The sequence below is a fragment of the Capra hircus genome, chromosome 10, assembly GCF_001704415.2.
Source record: "Capra hircus breed San Clemente chromosome 10, ASM170441v1, whole genome shotgun sequence".
NCBI lineage: Eukaryota > Metazoa > Chordata > Mammalia > Artiodactyla > Bovidae > Capra > Capra hircus.
The window spans coordinates 74,169,738-74,191,748 of NC_030817.1; the positions used below are offsets into that span (position 1 = coordinate 74,169,738).

The window sequence follows — 22,011 nt, forward strand, 5'->3', positions numbered from 1 at the left end:
TGTTTTGTTCTTGGCAGGTGGTGACCTACTTGGCAGGCTGTGGCCTGCAGAGCTGCCCCATGCTTCTAGCCAAAGGATACCCTGATGTCGGCTGGAACCCCATTGAAGGGGAGCGCTACCTGTCCTTCCTGAGGTTTGCCGTCTTCGTGAACAGTGAGTCTCAGTTTCCCATGCCTTTCAGACCTAGGATGGCACAAAAGCACTGCGTACCAAGAAAAGGAAATTCTTTGTGCTGCTTCCTATCTATATTTTGTTTATATATATTGTTTATACACAATAGATTGTATAGGTAGGTGGCAGCTGATAGGAAAACCTCTGGGACAATCAGGCTAGACAGGGATCAAGAGTGGAATCCAGGGGAGACAGTCCTGAAAGCTAGGACCAGAGCCTACAAGAAGCTCACTACATCGGCCTGGGCTTGTCACCTCTTCGTACCTCTTCTTCTAAAAGAGGGCGCTTGTTAATATCTTGATCTCACTTGTTTCCCAGAGTTAAATGCAAGTGTGTCTCCAGATTCTTAGAGTTTTGGATGGATGGATGAATGGTGGGATGGATGGGTGGATGATTGGATGGGTGGATGAATGAATAAAAACATGGAAGAGCTGATAGCTGTTAAAGATAACTAAACTCCCAGTAGGGAAAAAAAAAAAAAGAATTGCTATAGAAACACTAAATATCCTTCTTCTTAATGCAAACCACCTCTCATTTATAGTGAATTCCAAGTTGACACAAATTTTGCATTTCTACTAGTTTAATATGCTGAATATTGCATAAAATGAGTAGTTTCTTAAAACTGTACCTTGTCTCCAAAATTGCGTTATGATATTAATACCAGCTTACTTGTATTTACATTATAGTTACAACCTTTCTCCCTTTTCCTATTTTAGAGTTTCTGGCTAACAAACCTAGCTGGGCTAGTTAGTGATTGCAGAGAGGGATTTCTGCTAATAAGCAGTCGTGCCGATTGTTCTATGAGAATTCACCTAAAAATGTATTGGTATCACGTGGGCATTGTCTTGCCATGTGCTCTTCTTGTCTCCTTCTCCCCAACCCCCTGCTTATTTTCCTACATCACAATGCACTCTGTCCTTAATGTTTGAATGGTTTCCAGTGTCCCGGTTTTTTCCCTTTCTTGACTTGGTCACAGACCTTGAGATGCTTGTCTTTTGTCCCCCTAGGACTCAGCCCAGCCAGGTTTTCAGGGATCTGGGTTTTCTGCCTCCCTCTGTTCCATATCTACTGTCTGCTCATCATCGGCATTGCTAAACTCCCATTTTCTTCCTCTGCGCCAGTTTCAGAGTATCCTCTGGTAGCCTGTCTTACTTCTAGTCCAGATGATTGCATATCCCGAATTAGTGCAGCGTTATTGTGGTAATAAAGGGGATTTTATGTAGATTTTAAAGATTCATAAAGGCCACCAAATTCTATCAATAGACTGTGTGACATATACCAGATCCAGGAAAGACCCATTTATTCATCTTGGCCAACTTCACAGGAAGATCAAGGGTTTTGAGTCAGTTAGTGGGACTGTCTACTTGGATTATGAAGGTTGAGGAATCCACTGGCTGTTTTCTTACCTGGATGGCCAACGCTTGCTTTTGCTTATGTGGTACAACCATACTCAACTAAACTCTGAAACAATATGTTCGGTCCACCCTCTTTGCTTTCAGATTGTTTTATGCCTTTTTAATATACTCTACAGGACAATTTCATAATGCAATAAACTCCTGCAAATCTATTAAACCATCAGTAGGAAGATAGGTGCACTTTAACCTTTATTATGTCTCTTATCCGGTGAGAGTCACATTTGGCTTTGGCAAAGACTATTGGCTTCTGCTTTGAAAGAATTTACAGTCTGGTAAGGGGAACAGACATGGACAGAGGTCACTATAATAAGGAGTGGAGTAAGGTAGGGACAGAGTACTAGTGGGTTTCATGAGGGGACTCTCACATCCTGTTGAGATCAGAAAAGGCCTGTTGGGGAGGTAATATTAGAGATGAGCTTTGAAGGGTCAGATTTCCAGATGCTGAGATGCAGGAGAGGAGCCAGCTGAGCAGGGGCCCGAGGGCTAAAGCGCATGTGCTCAGGAAACACAGCGATCAGCCGGTCTCGGAGGGTAGATGCACGGATGACCGTGCTAAGAGACAAGGTGTGAAAGGTAGGTAGGCGGCTCTGAGGGGGAGAATTGAAATGCCAGGCTGAAGTTTAGTCTTGACTCAGTGTGCAGAGAACTGGGAAACCTTTTCATCAGGAGAAAGACTGGCAACCACTGGGAACTTTTGTGCCCTGGTTAGGATAATGAGTTTCTGAATTGTAATGGCAGTGATGGGAATGGGATAGAGGAGATCCATTTGAAATAAAAAATATGGACCGAATTTATAGGACTCGCTGGTGGTGAGGATTATAATGGCTGAGTCCTGGATATGTTGACATAAGGGAAAAAACAGGTCATTTTAGAGCTTAGATATTTAAGGGAGAAAAGAAGTAAGGGTGGTCGGAAGGACAAAGTGGTTGGAGATGGAGGGTCATGGGCTTGTGCGGTTCGGGGAAGGATTTTGCAGTGTGTGACCCCCCAAATGGAGATGCCCCAAATTGAGGCTATAGAATAGAGATCAATCAGGCAACAGATTGGGACCAAGTGGACTTGCACGTCACTCGCAGTTGAAATGGAAAGAACAGACTGTCCAGGGGAGTACACAGAGCAGGATTCATATGTGCAAACTGATTCATTTTATATAACAACCCAGAGAGTTAGATATAGTTATCGTCATCATTTTATGGATAAACACCTTGATGCTTAGAGCCATTAATAAGTACCTTTGCCAGAATCACACAGCTAGTAGACATTTGTGAGGATTTGAACCAGAACAGTTTGGCTCCAGAAGCCAAACTGTACTCAAACCATTATATGGCATTGCCTTGTAAACACTGTCTCCCTAATGAACAAGGAGAAACAGCATTTTCTCCTTTGAGTTGATCAAAAATTGTGGAATTGTTTAATTTCTGTTTGGTGCTAGTGTTTGTTTTAAAAAAAAAAATTTTTTTAAGCCAAATCAAAAGCTCTTGCTATATCAAAATAATAGAATTAGAAAATTCTCTTCTAACATTATTTTACTAGTTTCTCTTAATATTGGTGTTAAATCTTCTTAAACAAGATTTGTCTTTAAGAGAACTTCTTAAAGCATATAATTTTCTCCACTTTATTTTTATTAGCTTGCTGGGAAACCTTGGGTTGTGTTTAACTCTGGGAGGACTGAAGTTGAGAGGTTTCTATTAACCCAGCAATTACAAACTTTATAGCCTGTCTAGACACTGATGTGTCTGGGTGTGTGATTAATCCCTGCCTAAGTAGGAAAAGATTCCTTACAGACCCACAAGAGGAAGGGGAATTCCCTGGCAGCCCAGTGGTTGGGACTTGGTGCTTTCATTGTTGAGGGTCCAGGCGCAGTCCTTGGTCAGGAAACTAAGATCCCACAGACCATGTGGCACAGTCCAAAAAAAAAGAAGAAAAAGAAGGGGAAAAATAAACCTGTGCCTCCTTAGAGTCCTTGGAGTGTTTTAGTGTATCTTCCTCAGGCTGCAAACTAATCTGAAGAACACAGTGTGTCCAGCTTCACTGAATCTGTTTCCCTAGGCAGCTTGATCATAACTCGGACATCCATCGTGTGACATGTGAAGAGTACACGAGGGGCTATGAGAAGTGCCAGGAGACACGCGCGAGACGTTCTACCCTGAAGTCACTGAAAGTCAAAGCAGCAAGCAGAGCAAACCGAAGAAAAATGATCAAAACATTACATCCCTACTAAAAACTCAACTACACCCACCTCCATAGTGCCACACGTGGCTGTCGGCAGGCCAAAAAGGATGGTGCTTATTGGAATCTTGGAATATAGGAATGCCTGGGGAAGAAGGCAGATGTTGAACAACAACCCGAGGAAAGAAATGGACCTAGTTTAACAGAGTAGTTAGGGGAGAGCATACTGAGAGGCGCTGAGCTGGGAGCCAGAAACCTTTTAGGGTATGACATTGATATCTCAATAATGCTGAAAAAAAGGTCTTTTAGGATCCAGAATACAAATTTAGCATGTTAGCTTTGAAGGGCATAGTAGGTACAGATGCTTCAAAGAATCAGCTGGTTCTGTATTCATGTTTTTAGAGTCAGAAAAAATGTAATAACCACTCTTCACTGTGATTGGTATTGATGACGGGGGATAGTTAAGATTAAAATGTCTAAGATTTTGTTCTTGTTGTCAAATTTATAATCCTAGGAAATGGACAGCCTCAGTTCTTGCAAACAACAGCTGATAATTGCGTTGGTAATGCAGTGATGGATAATCACCCTCAGCGTTCCATTTGATCCTTTCAAGCCTCTAAATGATATTAACAAGAGGCCTGAGCATACAGGGTTAGATAAGTCAGATATGGACCGTGTTCTCATTAAATACACAGTCTAGTATGAAAAATACTGATACCAAAACATTCATTAATTACACTTGTGTACAATGCTTTAAGAAAGAAGATGGGGTGTTTTGGAGGATTAGATCCTCTGGAAATTTCAAGTTTAAGCTGATCCTCAAGGGCAAAATGGAGTTGCATAAGTCAAGGTTTTATGTCAAAGGAATGGAAAGGAAGAGAGCATTCCAAGCAAAAGAACTTAAAATAGGGATTGTGGTTAGAATACAGACAGTAGGAAAAGCAATGGGCAATCATGACATTCTTATTAATCATTCCTGTGATGAGAATGACTGCTTAGGATTAAAATGGGGAGAATCAATCCATTTCCATCTAACTTCTCAGGAACATTGAAATCAAGGTGGTAATACAAAGGCAGTGTTGAGAGACTTTGAAGAGAAGCTCTGAACGTGCACAGTTATCAAGCTTATTATTCATTTGGAACTCCAGCAAAAACGCTGTTGTAAGCCGTTGGACAAAACTAGTTTACCTCAGATCTCTCTCTGCCTTGAAAAATGCCCTCAAGATCAGTATTCCCCTTCCCCCTGGGGATTTGGTTGGCAGCCCAGCTTACTGAGCTACAGGTAATTAGAAGAGACTGTTCTCTTCTAATCAGACCAAACTTTCTACCTTGTGAAACCTTCAGAAATGCTTTTCCTTGGTCCCCTCTCCAACTAGCATCAATGGTTGCACTTCAGTTCCTTCCTCTTGCAGAGTCCTCTCTGCATCCCCAACGGATGACCAATATCCAGTGATCAAGCTATAGCTTCCTGAGTCCATTGTACCAACCAACCTAATTAGCTTAGATCTGGCATCTGGTCCCATCACTTCATGGCAAATTGATGAAGAAATAATGGAAACAGTGAGAGACTTTATTTTGGGGGGCTCCAAAATCACTGCAGATGGTGACTGAAGCCATGAAATTAAAAGACGCTTACTCCTTGGAAGAAAAGCTATGACCAACCAAGACAGCACGTTAAGAAGCAGAGACGTTATTTGCCAACGAAAGTCCATCTAGTCAAAGCTACGGTTTTTCCAGTAGTCATTTATAGATATGAGAGTTGGTCTATAAAGAAAGCTGAGCATTGAAGAATTGATGCTTTTGAACTGTGGTGTTGGAGAAGACTCTTGAGAGTCCCTTGGACTGCAAGGAGATCCAACCAGTCCATCCTAAAGGAGATCAGTCCTGAATATTCATAGGAAGGACTGATGCTAAAGCTGAAACTCCAATCCTTTGGCCACCTGATGTGAAGAACTGACTTATCGGAAAAGACCCTGGAGCTGGGACAGACTGAAGGCAGGAGGAGAAGTGGATGACACAGGATGAGAAGGTTGGATGGCATCACTGTCTTGATGGGCATGAGTTTGAGCAAGCTTCAGGAGTTGGTGATGGACAGGGAAGCCTGGCATGCTGCAGTCCATGGGGCCGTAAAGAGTCGGACACGACTGAGCAACTGAACTGAAGACATAAGATTCAGATAAAATAAGACTACCTTGGCAAATGAATTTCAATAGCATACTCAGTACAGAACTCACAGTCTTAATTCTTCAAATCCTTTTGGACATTGTGGTCCACGTTCCATCAAACTTCATGACACTGATCACTTTGGAAAGAACAAAGTTAATTTCAGCATACTGGTTAAGACAAGGGTTGACCCATAAATGTTTCCATTCTGAGAACTGAAAGAATCTGAGCACAGTGTTTAAATAAGCTTGACTAATAGGGTTGAGTTTTTCCTCCATTTTTGACACTTAAAATGTCAAAGTTTTAGCTTCATTATTCTTGTAATAGGAAATGACAACTGGGAGTGTAGATATATGTGCTACCTGATAGCTGTTGAGGGCCAACAATATTTGAAAGTCGTCAACTGTGGGTTACATCTATAACTAAAAATATTTGCTTTCAAGTATACTGATTCTCCTGGTGGTTTTCTTTAAGTATTTCACTGTGAATAAACTCTATCATGTATAAATGCTAGGTTGACCTCATGGAAAACATGTCCTTAGAACTAGCATCACTTCTTTATCTGAACTCCTCTTGTAAACAGTACAATGTCAGCCTCCCCTTGGGTTCCTGTCCTTCCTGATTCTTTCCACTATATCATTAGTATGACTATTTTACCCTTTTAGCATCTCCTGAGAATTTTCTTCACATGGATTCTGGCTTAGTTAAAAACAAATTCTGTTTTGATACTATATTAGATGAAACTTGAAGAAAAACTTCTTTTTTATTTTTTTTTAATTTTTATTTTTACTTTATTTTGCTTTACAATACTGTATTGGTTTTGCCATACATTGACATGAATCAGCCATGGGTGTTCTTTACAAAAACATTTAGTCTCTTCTTGAAGGATTGAGCTATAAAATAGTGAATGCATGCTGATGGGCTGTATAAATTCAGTTTAATGAAACTCTATTCTGAATCTAATTACATGGTTGTAAAACTTATGTTGAATTTTACCTGTGGTATAGAAGGTCAAGCGGTAAGAAAGGGTGTCAGCAGGCCACGCTTAGACCAGGAATACTGGCAGACTGTCCAGGGCTGTGAGACACAGCAGTGTGTTCACATGTGAGTTTGAGTGGGCACAAGTTAGTTTCAAGTATTTGGAGGGAAGCTCAGCCCTTCTAATGCTGTGGACATGATGGAAGAAATCTCTGCACATGAGTAAGACTAATAGACTCGCCCTAAAACTAGAAGAGTCACAAGTATCTCAACAGGACAAATGAGACTTGGTGAGCTGGTGCAGTGTGCCTGCTCACACAGGGATTTGCTAAAAATCTGGAGGAGAAGCCAGGCTTTATGGGTTCCCATGCTAATGCGCCACTTTAAGTTGATTCATAAAACTGTATATTACACAGAACTTAAACTCTTGTGATAAAATACATCCATAAATTCTTCCTTGTACCTCCCTCCAAAAGATGGAGCCTACTTCTGCCTTTGAGTGAGAACTGGATTCAGTGACCCACTTCTCATGAGTAGGATATAGCAGAAGTGACAGTATGTGACAAGGTTGTAAAAGGTATTCAGCTTCTCCCTGACGCTGTCTCTTGGATCCTTTGTTCTGTGGGAAGCCAGCTGGCATGTCATGAGAACACTCAAGTAGCCCTATGAAGAGGTCTCATGGTGAGGAGCTGAAGCCTCCTGCTCACAGCCATGTGAGTAAGCATGGAAGCTGATACTCCACATCCAGTCAAGCCTTCAGAAGATGGCAGCCCTGGCTGACATTTTTACCGCAGCCTCATGGGAGATCCCGAGCCAGGGCCGCCTCGCTTAGTCACTCCCAAATTCCTGAACTACAGAAACTATGAGATAATAGTTAGTCTTAGCCTGTTAAGATTGAAGATAATTTTTAATGCAAGGATAAATAATTAATACAACAGCGTATCAAGATGCAACCTCTATTATAGAATTGAATCCTCCAATAATATCTAGTAATTTCATTAAAATATTTTTCTTCAGGTTTCATCCAGTACACAGTGTCAAAAAGTCTTGTCTTTGAGGTTTGGCCCAGGGGTGAATTCTCAGACGCAAGTTAAGGTTTCGTGTGAGACAATGAGACAAAAAGTATGTCCCAGGAAGTTGTCTGAACAAGCTGTAAAACTACTTTGGATTGTAAATCTGACTCTGAGAAGCATTGGCGATCCCTGTCCACATGTGACAGTTCACTGCTTAATCACTTCTTTGGGAAGTGATACCTTGTCTTGGTTATCTACGGTTTCTTCCAAAGAGAAATACCAGCAAATACAGTCGTCCAATCTTTAGCTCCCCACACAGCAATTCTAAGAATAACCAAGACAACTTTACCAAGTAGATTCTTACCCAGATAAGTGATTTCAGAAATGCCCTGAGGTCCATCCCCAAGAGTTTCCCTGGTGGCCCAGACAGTTAAGAATCTGTCTGCAATGCAGGAGACTCGGGTTGGATCCCTGGGTTGGGAAGATCCCCTGGAAAAGGAAATGGCAACCCACTCCAGTATTCTTGCTGGAAATCCCATGATACAGAGGAACCTGGCAGGCTACAGGCCATGGGGTCTCAAAGAGTCAGACACGACTGAGCAACTAACACTGTCATCCCCAAGAGAGACATACCCCAGAGAGAACAGCTGAGGCATGTCACCTCTCCAGATGCTAACTGAAACACACCAGCTTGAGCTACCCTATTACTTCCTCTCAAGGAAGCAAGGAAATGCCTGTTAAGCACCCCAAGGGAGTTAATAAGACATAAAGGTCCTTTATTCTCTAAGTCACTGGTGAATTAATCAGTAATCCATGGTAGATGCAGTCGTGTATTTCTTGCCCTCTGAGGACCTAAATATAGTGAAATAATGTGAACAGCATAAAATCCCGAACTGAGAAGCAAGACTCTGTTCTAATACTGGTTAGTTGTAATACTTCAGATAAATAGATTCTGACCTAATTTATCAAAGCTTTCTCTGCATCAGTATTACCTACTAATCTTAAGAGTATGTACCAAGCTAAATCAAAACTGTTCTTCTGGCCTTATCAATTAGAAATCAATTCTGGGCACCTTCATCAGCAGTCCAGTGGTTAGGACTGCACACTTTCACTGCAGGGAACACAGGTTCAATTCCTGGTCAGGAAGCTAGGGTCCTGTAAGTCACATGGCATGGCCGAAAAAATGAAATCAGTCCTGAGGTTGTCCCCTCCAGTGAGATGGTAATAATGCCTCTTTCCCCTAGGTGAAAGTGTGGAAGAAAATGCTAGTGTGGTGGTCAAGCTGCTCATCAGACGCCCCGAGTGCTTCGGCCCCGCCCTGCGGGGTGAAGGAGGAAACGGCCTGTTGGCGGCCATGCAAGGTGCCATTAAGATCTCCGAGAACCCGGCCCTCGACCTCCCCTCACAGGGCTACAAGAGGGAAGTGTAAGTGAATAGAATTGCCTTCCCGCCCCCGTATGGTTGGTGAGCCCCCCAGTATTCTCAGTACATGCATAATAAAGCAAGTGTCAATAACCTCTCCCTGGTGGAAGCAGCCCAGGCTCTTTACAGCTATTGCTCAAACAGCTTAGATCACTTTGTGAGTTTGTCATCTTGACTCTCCCAGTAATCCTCGTGATCAGTCCTATCTTCCCTGCCTTCCCTTTCCCCTGCTCCAGTCAGGTCAGTTGGCAAATCGAGACGTCACAACCTCAGGCCCCACCACACCCCACCCCCATCCCCGTGGCATTCCCACCAGAGGAAACTATGTCTAGGCTAAAAGGCCTGGACCAACAGGCTCCAGTCACTGTCTAACTCCAGCCCGTCTCCTTCAGTATTTCGAACCCCAGTGTTTCACCTCATACCTCTCATACTTTTAAAAAGAGGGAGCAACCTCCACTTCCTCTTCTGAAAGTGTCTGATTTGATTCTTGAGGTAAAAAGAAAGCTGCAGAATGTGAAAAATCACAGCTCTACTAATCTTGGAATTTCACAGTTAAATATATAGTTAGTACATTATCGGCCTTGTGACCTTCCTTTCACTATGTCTTGTGACCATTTCCCTTTTATCACAGCCTCTAGATTAGACCCCAGAATCTAGAGAAGGGATATAAGTCAGCTTAGCTTGGGATATAACTCCAGCCAGGGGCTCTTTTTTCTTCTTTTTTTTTTTTTTTTATGGTCATCATTTCTGGTAGAGTTAGAACCCAAAACATAAGCTGTCCCAACTTGCTCATGTAACGTAAGAAAAACTGAGGCCCAGAGTCATATAGCTTCTTAGCATCAGAGCCAGGGCCTGAACTTGGCCTTCCTGACTCCTGTCCAATGAGCTTTCCACGTCTGCCTAGCAGGAAAATGATGGAACTGTTGGCAGCCGTTTGGGGGCCACAGTGCTGCTCCATGAGTGTGGGTGGTCTGCATGATCCACTGATGGCAGTTAAGTTCATGGGAATATATCTGGGTCATTTGAGCTTGCTGAGTTAAACCACCTCATTGACATCTGGGGGGAGAGAAGGAGTCCAGTGGAAAGGATGTGTGATGCCGAAGGTGAACCGAGAAAGTATTTCCATATCGTGTCTAGAACATGGTGCCGCCTACCTGACTTCCTTACGGCTCCTTGTGTTGCTTCTGTCTCAGCAGCATGGAGGACGATGAAGATGAAGAAGAGATTGTGCACATGGGCAATGCAATCATGTCGTTTTATTCGGCCCTTATAGACCTGCTGGGCCGCTGTGCTCCTGAGATGCACGTAAGTGATGAGTGCCCAGAGAGCAGCTTTGAGGGACTTGAATCGGGAACATGGTGGGTTTCGTGAAGGTCATTTCTTCTTCTGTCCCTGGCACGTGTGAACGTGCCTTTCCCTCTGTTCCTTCTAGCCAGAATCAAAAGTAGTTTCTGCCTCTGGTAGCTGATTCTACAACTTTCTGAGGAATGACTCCTGGGAAAATCTCTGTGTCTTATGATTTCTCTGTGCCCCTAGTAGGGCATATCTGCCACGTATTCTTGTCTCAGAAGCCTTCAAAACTTACACTTCCATGTGACCAACTTGATTTCATGGTTATCTCTGTCAGGACACTCCACATGGAAAATCTTTTCTTGATGACCATGGTGTTAGGCATCAGGAAGGTTCATGTTTGATTATTTCCCAGCGGTAAGCTTTGCAGACATACTGGAAAAGATGATTCTATTTTTATGAGATGTCTTCTCAAACATTCAGTTTCAAACTGAATTTCTGTATTCAAAGTTGTGTTTTCACCTTCCCTTTTTCATCTCTGCTGGGGGTGGAGACACATACTGGCCCTATTTCTCATAAAGTCTCACATTATTAAGTGAGAGAGGAAATAATCACTGCTTGTAGGAAAACAGAAAACATAGCTTCTTATATTTTAAAAGTACTTGGTAACTGTTTAATAGAACTTTGTTCATCCAGGGCTCAGGTGCTCTCTCCACAGTGTTCACTGCATTTGGATTATGCCAGTGTCTCCTAAAAGTACTTGCAATGCAGACTACTGTTGCTGCTGCTGCTAAGTCACATCAGTCATGTCCGACTCTGTGCGACCCTATACATGGCAGCCCACCATGCTCCCCCATCCCTGGGATTCTCCAGGCAGGAACACTGGAGTGGGTTGCCATTTCCTTCTCCAATGCATGAAAGTGAAAAGTGAAAGTGAAGTCTCTCAGTTGTGTCTGACTCCTAGCAAATCCATGGACTGCAGCCCACCAGGCCCGTCCGCCCATGGGATTTTCCAGGCAAGAGTACTGGAGTGGGGTGCAATGCAGACTAGGGTGATATAAATAGTGGTTTCTGGTATTGATGAGGTTATATATTTGGTCACAGACATAACAGTGGATATGTTGCCTTTAATGCTAATGAAAAAAAATAGCATTGATTTAAGTAGTAGCTTTCAAATTTTTTTGACCAAAAAAATTATTTTGATCATAGTAAGAAATTTTGGGTTGGCTAACAAGATCATTTGGGTTTTTCTGTAACAAGTTTTTCCAAACAAACTAGTTGACCAACATAATATCATTTACACTGCAACCTAGTATACATATGTTCCAGACACAAAACTTATCCTTGCTATGGATAATGCATTCTAATAGTTTCTACTCTGTTCTAATATATTTCATGCTTTTTAATGCTGGTGACAATCCACTAACTGATTTTACAACCCACTAGTTGGTCAAGACTACATTTTGAAAGACACTGCGTTAAAGCATTCACCCTTATCTTTTTTCCTGTATGTCATGTGTTAGCTACTTAACAATGTAGCCTGTTTGGAAATCCATCTGCAAGTGTTTAGGGGAACTGTTCCAGTATGGAAGAATCTAGGGTAAAAGTACTGTGTGCTTTTGTGACCCCATAAACTGTAGCCCACCAGGCTCCTCTGTCCATTAGATTTTCTAGGCAAGAGTACTGGAGTGGGTTGCCATTTCCTCTCCAAAAAAGTACTGTAGAGAAAAGAAAATCTAAATCTTCAAAGGGGAGGCTGATCACAATTCTTAACTTGTAATAGTTTCTAGTTCCTACTGTGGAACTAGCACCTTACCCACACAGGCCCATCTTTCCATTTCTGTGCTGTTAAACAAATAAAGGAAAATGAAAGGGAGCTAGGGGAATTCTCAGGTGTCCTTCTGTCTTAGGGTGGGGGGTCAGTTCCCTTGATCACCTGTCATCTCTTCACAAAGCAGGTTACGCAGTTTGCCTAGTTCCAGGAAGACTGGCTGCATGGGATAGCTAAACCCTCAGAGCCCCACCTGGGAGAGAGTTTCTTCCTTGCTTACTGCCCCTCAGATCCAACCTCATAAACATAAACATGCTTCTCCCCTGACCCCTCCTGTGTAAGTAAGGGGAAGGGATGATGTAGTCATCACTCACAGCTGCCCCTGTGCTCACAGCTAGGCTCACACATAGGTGTCCCCCTGTCTCTTGTGTCCCAGCATGTCACCCACCTACCTCCTAGGTACGCTCAGTCCTGAGCTCATGACACTTCCATTGCCAGCTAAGAGCCTGTGCCCAGAAGCATGCCTGCTGCCCCCACATCCAGGAGGATGTGACTGTATACATGCCCACCGTGGCCGTAAGAATCAGGTTATCCATTCCCGAATAACTCCCTTGAGATGCTGAAGCTCTCTCTGACATCATCTATACTCCTCTTGTTGCCCCTATTCCCAGCATTAATCAAACTTTTTTAGGAAAGCAAAACACCTAAGTCATGTCTACACTGAGCAGAATTCCAGGGTCTGGAATCATGGCCACATTGTCACCCCACTTGCCATAGCTACCTAGAGCTCCCAGGACTGCAGTCACACTGAGACTCAACAGCAGGCTGCCTTCACTGCTGAGACTACACAACTATTGCTATCACAGCAAAGGAATCCACTTGCCCTTCTTGGCCAGAGTTATTCCCTCAGTAGCACCTCTTCTAGAAAATCAAGAGAAGGCGCTTCTTTTTCCCTGTGGCCACCCATGTCTAGAACAATTAGGAAGACAAAGAAGTGTACCCATCCCGTCCCCCCACAAGGAGAATCATTTTACAGCCCAAGGTTTGAAGGTGGGGTGGAGTGGGCATATGAGAACCTCATTTATCTTACTCTCCAACCCTACCTTGCAGCTTATCCAGACAGGAAAGGGAGAAGCCATCCGGATCAGGTCCATCCTGCGCTCCCTGGTTCCCACTGAGGACTTGGTTGGAATCATCAGCATCCCCTTGAAACTGCCTTCCCTGAACAAAGGTAAGGGAATGGCTGAAGACGGAGTCCTGCCAGCCTCCCCAGGGCCACCCGCTCACAGCAGGACCCTGTGTGTAGAGCAGGGATCCTCCTTACCTCCTACTGCAGGTCAGGCTTCACAGGAACAGGATCTTGCTCTTTTTCTGGCGGTGAGGAGTTCTCTCCTCCCAGCCCCAGCTGGCTGCTTGTCTCCTCTGCTCCTTTGGGTTGAGACTTCCCTACTTCATGTCCTATAAATACGGCTGGCCCAGACCTCACTGTCTTCTGAACTGCAGTCGTCTGGAGAGGGGCTGATGGACTGGGACCAACAGGAGCTCTCCCCAAACCTCTCATCTCCTTTGCCTCTGTGTCCCCAAACTTGCAGCGAGCTGGGGCAATGGAAGGCTAGGGTCTGCCCCAGGCTCCCTTGGCCATTGTGCTATGCACCTCACGGCCATGGACCATAAAGGGGCTTCTCCCACCGCTTCTCCTGACATTGGGCATCAGTCTGTGTTAACCTTACAAAACTTATACTCTCCCCAAAACACAGAGGCTCTCCATGGCACTCCCCCTACTATCCAGTTAGTCTCCCCCTGGCTGATGGAAAAGTTGAAAAGATAGCATGATGCTGCTGCAGTGTTTCGCAGACTGGTGTTCCGTGAGACATTTTGGTAAAGGATGCTAATTGCTGTACATGTTAACAAGGTGTTTGGAGTCAAATAAGTTTGGGAAATCTTGGGATATACCACATTTTCTGTCTTTATTGAGATATAACTGACATATACTGTTGTATAAGTTTAAGATGTACAGTGTGATGATTTGATGTTTATCAAAATTAAGTGAATGCATGCTTCGCCTTGCATAATTATCATTTGTTGCTGTTATGGTGAGAACATTTAAGTTCTACTCTCAAAGTAACTCTCGAGTATACAATATAGCGTTGTTAAGGATGGTCCCCATGCTGTACGTTAGATTCCCCCAAACTTACTCATCTTATAACTGCAAGTTTGTACCCTTCGGCCAACACCTTCCATTTCCCTCCCTTCCCCCAACATGTAGTAACCATCCATCTATTCTTACTTTCTATGAGTTCGATTATTATGAGTTCAATATATGAGTGAGCTCGTACAATGCTTGTCTTTCTCTAACTTATTTCACTCAGCATTATATCCTCAAGGTCCATCCATGTTGCCACACAGGGCAGGATTTCCTTCTTTTATGGCTAAACAGTGTAACTCTCTGTGTGTCTGTGATACCACATTTTCTCTATCCATCTATCTGTGGACACTTAGACTGTTTTTTCCTATGTGTTGACTATTGTGAGTAATGCCATAATCAGCATAAGGACGCAGATACCTCTTGAAGATACCGATTTTGTTTCGTTTGGCTATATATCCAGAAGTGACATTGCTGGATCATTTGGTTGTTCTGTTGGTGATTTTGAGGAAACTCAACACTTTTTCCATAGTGGCTGCACAATGTATATTCCCACCAACAACAAGGGTTCCCTTTTCTCCTTATCCTTGCCAACATTTTTTATCCCTTTCTTTTTTTCAATAATCATTCTGATGGGTATGAGGTGATATGTCCTTGTGGTTTTGATTTGCGTTTCCCTGATGGTGAGTGATGTTAAGCATCTCTTCATGTATCTGTTGGCCATTTGTATGTCTTTGGAAAATGTCTGTCTGTGTCCTTTGCCCATTTTAAATCAGATCATTTATTTCTGTTGTTGAGTTTTTGAGTTCCTTGTATATTTTGGATATTAACTCCTCATTAGGTATATGATTTGCAAATATTTTATTGCGTTCTGCAAGCTGCCTTTCATATTGTTGATTGTCTCTTTTGCTATGCAAAAACTCATTAGCTTCATTTGTCCCACTTGTTGATTTTTACTTTTGGTGCCATATATCCAGAAAAATCATTGCCAAGACCCTATCAAGGAGCTTACCCACTGTGTTTCCTTCTAGGAATTTTAGTTTCTATTCTTACATTTAAGTCTTTAATCTATTTCTAGTCAACTTTTGCGATAAACTTTTGTGTAAGATAGGAATCCAAATTCTCTTCGTCTCTGATTTTAGACAATTTTATTATAATGTGTCTTCAAGAAGATGGTTTGGGATTGAAATTTGAGGGTGACTTATTAGCTTTATAAACTTGGATGTCCAAATATCTCCTCAGGTTTGGGAAATTCTCAGCCATTATGTCTTTAAAATAAGCTTTCTGCTTCTTTCTTCCTCTTTTCTCCTGGACTCCAGTGATAGGTAAATTATTTCTCTTAATGGTATCCCTTAAACCCTGTAGACCTTCTTCATTCTTTTTCATTCTTTTTTCTGTTTGTTCTGCTTACTGAATAATTTCAGATGATTTGTCTCTGAGTTCACTGATTCTTCTGCTTGGTCCAGAAGACGCTCTCTATTGAATTTTTCCATTTAGTCTTTATATTCTTCAACCCCAATATTTCTTTTCTGTTCATTTTAACTTTCTTTATGTTTTGTTCTATCACTTTGTTGAACTTATATTTTTGTTCTTGCTTTCTCTGTGTCATTAATTCGTTTATCTGGATTCTCTTGTAGCTCTCTAAGCATCTTTAGGATAACTATTTAAAATTCTTTGTCAGGCAATTCATGCATCGCTGTTTGTTTAGTTTCAGTTACTAGGCGTTTACTGTATTCTTTTTGTGGAACATGTTTCTCCTGTTCTGCACGAGCCCTGTAGCCTTGCATAGGTATTGTGCATTTGAGGAAACAGTCACCTCTTCCAGACTCTATGGACTGACTTTGATAAGGAAAGACCTTCACCTTCAGGTGGGGCTCTTCCGGTATAGGAATGTAAGGCAACTTCAGGTCCAGACAGCACATGATGTCTTTTTGACTCGGGCCCCTGGGGTCAACAGTATTGACGACTGCGTGGTCCTTGACCAGTGCTGCCTGGGGCTGCCCGTGGCTGACAGGGCTGCGAGGTCCCTAAGCAGCGCTTCAGGTCCAGCAGCTAGGGACCAGGGCAGGCAGTGGTGGTGGTGGGCAGGGCCAGCGGTACATACACTTGCAGGGACCAGCTGCAGACTCATGTGTAGTGGCAAGGGCGGGGCCAGCAGCAAAGACCAGAGCCAGCTGTGGGTACTCTGGCACGTGGGGAGACCCTGCTGGGTCTCACCTGGGTGCAGGTACGGCAGTGAAGGCCCGGAATCGGAGCTGGGCGGGCAGTGTGCAGGTGCACAGCTGGGGCAGTAACCCTGCAGCTGAAGGAGTCTAATGGTGCCTCATGCTTGCACAATCACAGGGGCTGGGGCTGGCTGCTGGTGCAGATTCGGGGTTCTGGCTGTTGCTGGGGAGCAATGGGGAGAGAGTCAGGTGACTGGGCATCGGTGAACACACAGACCCATGGGACAGAATCCCGTGAAATCTGGATTTTGTGGTGGCTGTGCTGGCTTTTGGTTTCTTCAGTGGCGAAAGCTGCTGGGTCCTCAGCAAGCAGGTCACAGATCTCCTACTGTGTGGCTGATACTGGCCACCCCTGCCCTTCTTTCGTGTTCCTAGATGTCTCTAGGCATCTCAGCCAGTCTCTGGGTGGGTGAAACCAAAGCTTGTCCTTCATGCAGTGCCCCAGAAGGCTCTGGAAACCAATCACACACCCTACTCTCACTAACTGGCAAAAGAAACTCTTTCTAGTTGAGTTTCCTTCTTGGCTGAGCAGGGCCAGCCTGAAAATGCAGGCAACATGAAGCCACCCTTCCCTCCCTTTTTGTGCACTTACTCTCAGATATTTTATTCCACTATGTTCATTGCAAGGACTGATGCTGAAGCTGAAACTCCAGTACGTTGGCCACCTGATGCAAAGAGCCAGTTCACTGGAAAAGACCCTGATGATGTGAAAGATTGAGGGAAGGAGGAGACGTGGCCAACAGAGGATGAAATGGTTGGATGGTATCACCGACTCAGTGGCATGAGTTTGAGGAAACTCCTGGAGATAGTGAAGGACAGGGAAGCCCGGTGTGCCTCAGTCCATGGAGTCACAGAGTCGGACACGACTGAGTGACTGAACAGCAAGTGTTGCCGCAGTTTATTGAGTGGGGCCCTCCCTAAGCCCTCCCAAAGCTGGTGTTGCCCGTGGAGAGCCGATCTTTGTGGGGAAATCAAGGTTGTAATCTCCTACCCCACCCCATCTTGGTGACGTCATTCTCGAATGTATCACATTTTATAACTTCATGAAGCTTCTGAGAAATCATGTGGTAAAGAAGATAAATGCTGAACTCAGTGTTTCCCTTGAACACGGAATGCTCATTAGTATCCGGGCAAAGCACTGTCTTCAGAATACTGGATGTTTGAGAGATTAATTCCCTGTTCATAAACAGCTCCCCCTAGTGCTCAGGGGAGGAGACGCAGGCAGCGTCCTTGCTCTCCCAGAGTCCTGCATAGATGCCTGGGCTGAATTAGTTTTTGGGCTGGATAGCACCAAATATTTACAACTCTCAGAGTGCCTTATGAAGTACAGAATTTACATAAGCTGTGACTTTAGCTTGATCATTCCGGGGCTCTCTTTTCTAGTTTTTGGTCTTAACTAAACTGTAGGAGGAAGACTTTTTCTTTTTTATCCCCTTTAGAGATCCTTTCTGTTCTCCACGTCAAGAAATTTTTTTTTTCTTCATGGCATTTCCCTCACTTTATCTTTGACCCTTTTTATGAAAATAAGGTTACAATTCTTGGATGATTTTCTGATCTGAATTTCACCTAAACCAGATAATACTCACTAAATACTGAAAGAGTATGTCCTCAGCTTTGTGCTATCTAGATTGCAATGCTTATAAGCATGACATACTTTTTAATTTAATCTGCCTTACATTTTTCTCCCTCCCTTTTTTATGTCATCATTGAACAAAGCAGTAAATCAAGCCCTGACTGCTGGCATTTGCTCACCAACCTCAAGCTCCCAATGCGATATCGCTGAGCATAGAGTTGGACAGAGAATTCACATAGCACCTGCTGTACTGTATTTCCAACATACAAATACAATAGATGTAAATAAAATCAAATATAGATTGCTGCTACTGCTGCTAAGTCGCTTCAGTCGTGTCCGACGTTGTGCGACCCCATAGACAGCAGGCCACCAGGCTCCTCTGTCTCTGGGATTCTCCAGGCAAGAATACTGGAGTGGGTTGCCATTTCCTTCTCCAGTGCATGAAAGTGAAAAGTGAAAGAGAAGTCGCTCAGTCGTGCCTGACTCTTAGCGACCCCATGGACTGCAGCCTACCAGGCTCCTCCATCCATGGGATTTTCCAGGCAAGAGTACTGGAGTGGGGTGCCATTGCCTTCTCTGCAAATATAGATTATAGTACAATAATTGGGAAGTGATAAGCTTTGACTATTTATCCTGTTTTAAAATATAATATACTTAATTACAAATTATAATTTTAATAATGGACATATCTAAAATCAGGCTCACTAAATCCCTGAAATTTTAGCAATCAACTCTTCCAAGCCAGTATAAACTGACTCTAGCACACTGTATTATTTCAAAAATTCCTATTTCTTGTCAGGAGAACAAGCCACAGACAGACAAGCTCCGTGCTCCATTGAGACTGTGGAGATAGAAGAGAGAATATGACATTCTCTGTGTTTCTTTCAGATGGGTCGGTCAGTGAGCCAGATATGGCAGCCAACTTCTGCCCTGACCACAAGGCGCCCATGGTACTGTTCTTGGACCGTGTGTACGGCATCAAGGATCAAACTTTTCTGCTCCACTTGCTGGAAGTTGGATTTTTACCTGACCTAAGAGCCTCTGCCTCTCTAGATACAGTAAGTGGTTAAAATAAGAAAATTATTTTTTCATCATTGTAAGCAATTAATATTGGAGTTAGAAGTGAAGTTTCTATCCACTCCCTGATCACATATTAGTAGCTTGCTTTAAAGAGTGAGAAGATAGAGAAACAAGAAATGGAGGATCTGAATTTTCTGGTTCAGAGACTTAAATGTGGGTAAACTGGACCTGAGATATTCAGTCTAGCTTGGTCCAGTGCAGTGTCCTTTCCTCGGCACTGTGGTGGTGGTGGCAGAGAGTGGTGCTATCCCGTGCATTGCAGGGGTTTAGCATCATTCCTGCCCTCTGCTGGTACCACATACCAGTAGCACACCCCCAAAGCAATTCACCAGATGTACCCTGGGAGACACAGCCACCCTCGCATGAGAACCATGGCTTTACCACTTATGAAGAAGGATGGCTGGCAAGCATGATAGGCTGGAAATACCCTTCCTACTCTGACTCCTTATGTTATATGCACTGACCATCAGGAAGGATAATAGTCTGAAGCTCAGGGCATGACAAGGTCAATGTAACAGGCCAAGTACAAATCCAAGTTTGGCAGTCAAGTGTGAGGTAGGGTAATCCATCATCGACAGACATCAAGACAGGAGGCCCAGGAGTTAGAAAACAAGAATGCCAGGTGCTCCAGGTCAGGACGAAGCAGAGAGATAGAACGCTAGAAGTTCTGGGTTTAAGGAGGAAAGACCAACGAGATCAGCTTAAGTTTTAAAACAAATAGTGACCAGCCTAGGGTTGTTTTTGAATTGTATCATTACTTATTCATTTATCTAGCTTCTCGGGGTCTTTGTTGCCACGTGTGGGCGACTCTTTCGTTGCGGCACCCGGGCTTCTTGCTGTCGTGACTTCTCTCGTTGCCGAGCACAGGCTCCAGGTGCACGTGGGCTCAGCAGCTGTGCCAGGTGCACGTGGGCTCAGCAGCTGTGGCTCGAGGGCTTTGGAGCACAGGCTCAGCAGCTGTGGCACATGGCCTTAGCAGCTCCGCTGCATGTGGGATCTTCTGCACCAGGGATCAAGCCAGCATCCTCCGCATTGCAAGGTGGATTCTTAACCACTGGACCCTCAGGGTTGTTTTTAAAGAGCCAGTGGCATACCTTCTTGATCAGTTGTAAAGTTTCTCAAAGGCACCACCTGGTGTCCAACAGCAGTAGAAGTCTGAGCTCCAGGGGTGGTCAGCTAGCCAGTACCTTAATTGGGGTGAATGCCACTTGAACGAGTTACTCAGAAATGGATGGAGTCACCCAGAAGTGGAAAGCAGTATGAGCCCCAATCTGAATGGGCATTCCATCCCTAGCTGTGGCATGGAGATAAGAAATGGTATATCCATGAAGGCATTAGGGGCATATGGCTGTTTTGTAAAATTAAAACAGTTAAAAGCTTCCACTGCTTTTTTTTTTTAATCTTTCTTTGATTTAAAAAATAAAAAATGATTAACTTGTGGGACATTCCCAAATTTCCTGATCAAAGCGTTCACTTTGTTTATAAATCAGATAAGCAGCAAATAATCTTCTAGAATTTGGTGTTCAAATCATAGGCTTATCTACACACTAACTTCCCCAAAAGAAGCTTTGTATTCAGTTTCTCAGCACATGCATTTTCATGCATTCTCTTTTGAAAACTTTTAAGCCACTGGCATCAAAGCTCTTCCTCATTTTAAAAACTCTGTCTTTTAAAGAGATAAATGTGGAAGATTAGCTATTTCTTTCCATATGATTACTGCAGCTCCTAGAAGGCAAACTTTTGATAATTAATAGAAATACCCAGAAATATGTACCATTCAAAGAAAACAGTTTATCAAATCATGTTATAGGAAATGTGTTACAGATATACTGGCTGTAATCATCACAGGAAATAAGGATATTTCATCTCTGTGGGCCGCAAGGTTTCTTTAGTTCTTCCCTTAAAAAAAAAAAAGACAGTTAACCGTGCTTTGGCTATATTTAATGTCACTAAGTGGGCCTTCCTTAAATCCAGCCTGTCTAAAGGAGCAAGAGAGAACGCTGTGAGTGATGACCTCAGCAGAGTTTTAGAGAAGGCCGTAGGTTTCTATTCCATTACACGTTTTCCCATGAAGTGGGTTCCCTTTAGTGATGTCTTACCCTCATGCCAATTATCAGATTTCAGATTGCTCACAGTGCTCATAAACCAGGTGATGGGGTTAGAGCTCTACTTTCTCCCTGTGAAACTGTCACAAAACCAGTGTTTGCATGCTTGCTGAGTCTGTGGTGGTGGTAGTTTAGTTGCTAAGTCGTATCCAATTCTTGCAACCCCATGGACTGTAGCCTGCCAGGTTCCTCTGTCCATGGGATTCTCCAGGCAAGAAAACTGGAATGGATTGCCATTCCCTTCTCCAGGGGACATTCCTTACCCAGAAATCGAACCCACATCTCCAGCATTGCAGGCAGATTCTTTACCGCTGAGTCACCAAGGAGCCTGTAACCATTTTCTCATCTCGAAATCACAAGAGGACAGCTTGTGAGTCTCCGTAATGAGAGAAAAGAGATGGAGAACCAGAATAATATTATAAATAATAATACAGAAACTTGGAAGTTGGACTTTGCAAACAACAAGGGTGTTGGCTTAGATTGGTCATCAGCT

The 22,011-nt window shown here is 43.4% G+C and overlaps 1 protein-coding gene across 1 annotated transcript in view; it reads left to right on the forward strand.

The window, feature by feature from the left end:
* RYR3 (ryanodine receptor 3) overlaps window positions 1-22,011 on the forward strand; it is a 461,863-nt gene that overhangs the window by 318,160 nt on the left and 121,692 nt on the right. The window contains exons 43-47 of the mRNA XM_018053769.1: window positions 18-153; window positions 9,154-9,334; window positions 10,528-10,636; window positions 13,503-13,623; window positions 19,222-19,391. Coding sequence (XP_017909258.1) covers window positions 18-153; window positions 9,154-9,334; window positions 10,528-10,636; window positions 13,503-13,623; window positions 19,222-19,391 — 717 coding nt within the window. The remainder of the gene's footprint in view (window positions 1-17; window positions 154-9,153; window positions 9,335-10,527; window positions 10,637-13,502; window positions 13,624-19,221; window positions 19,392-22,011) is intronic.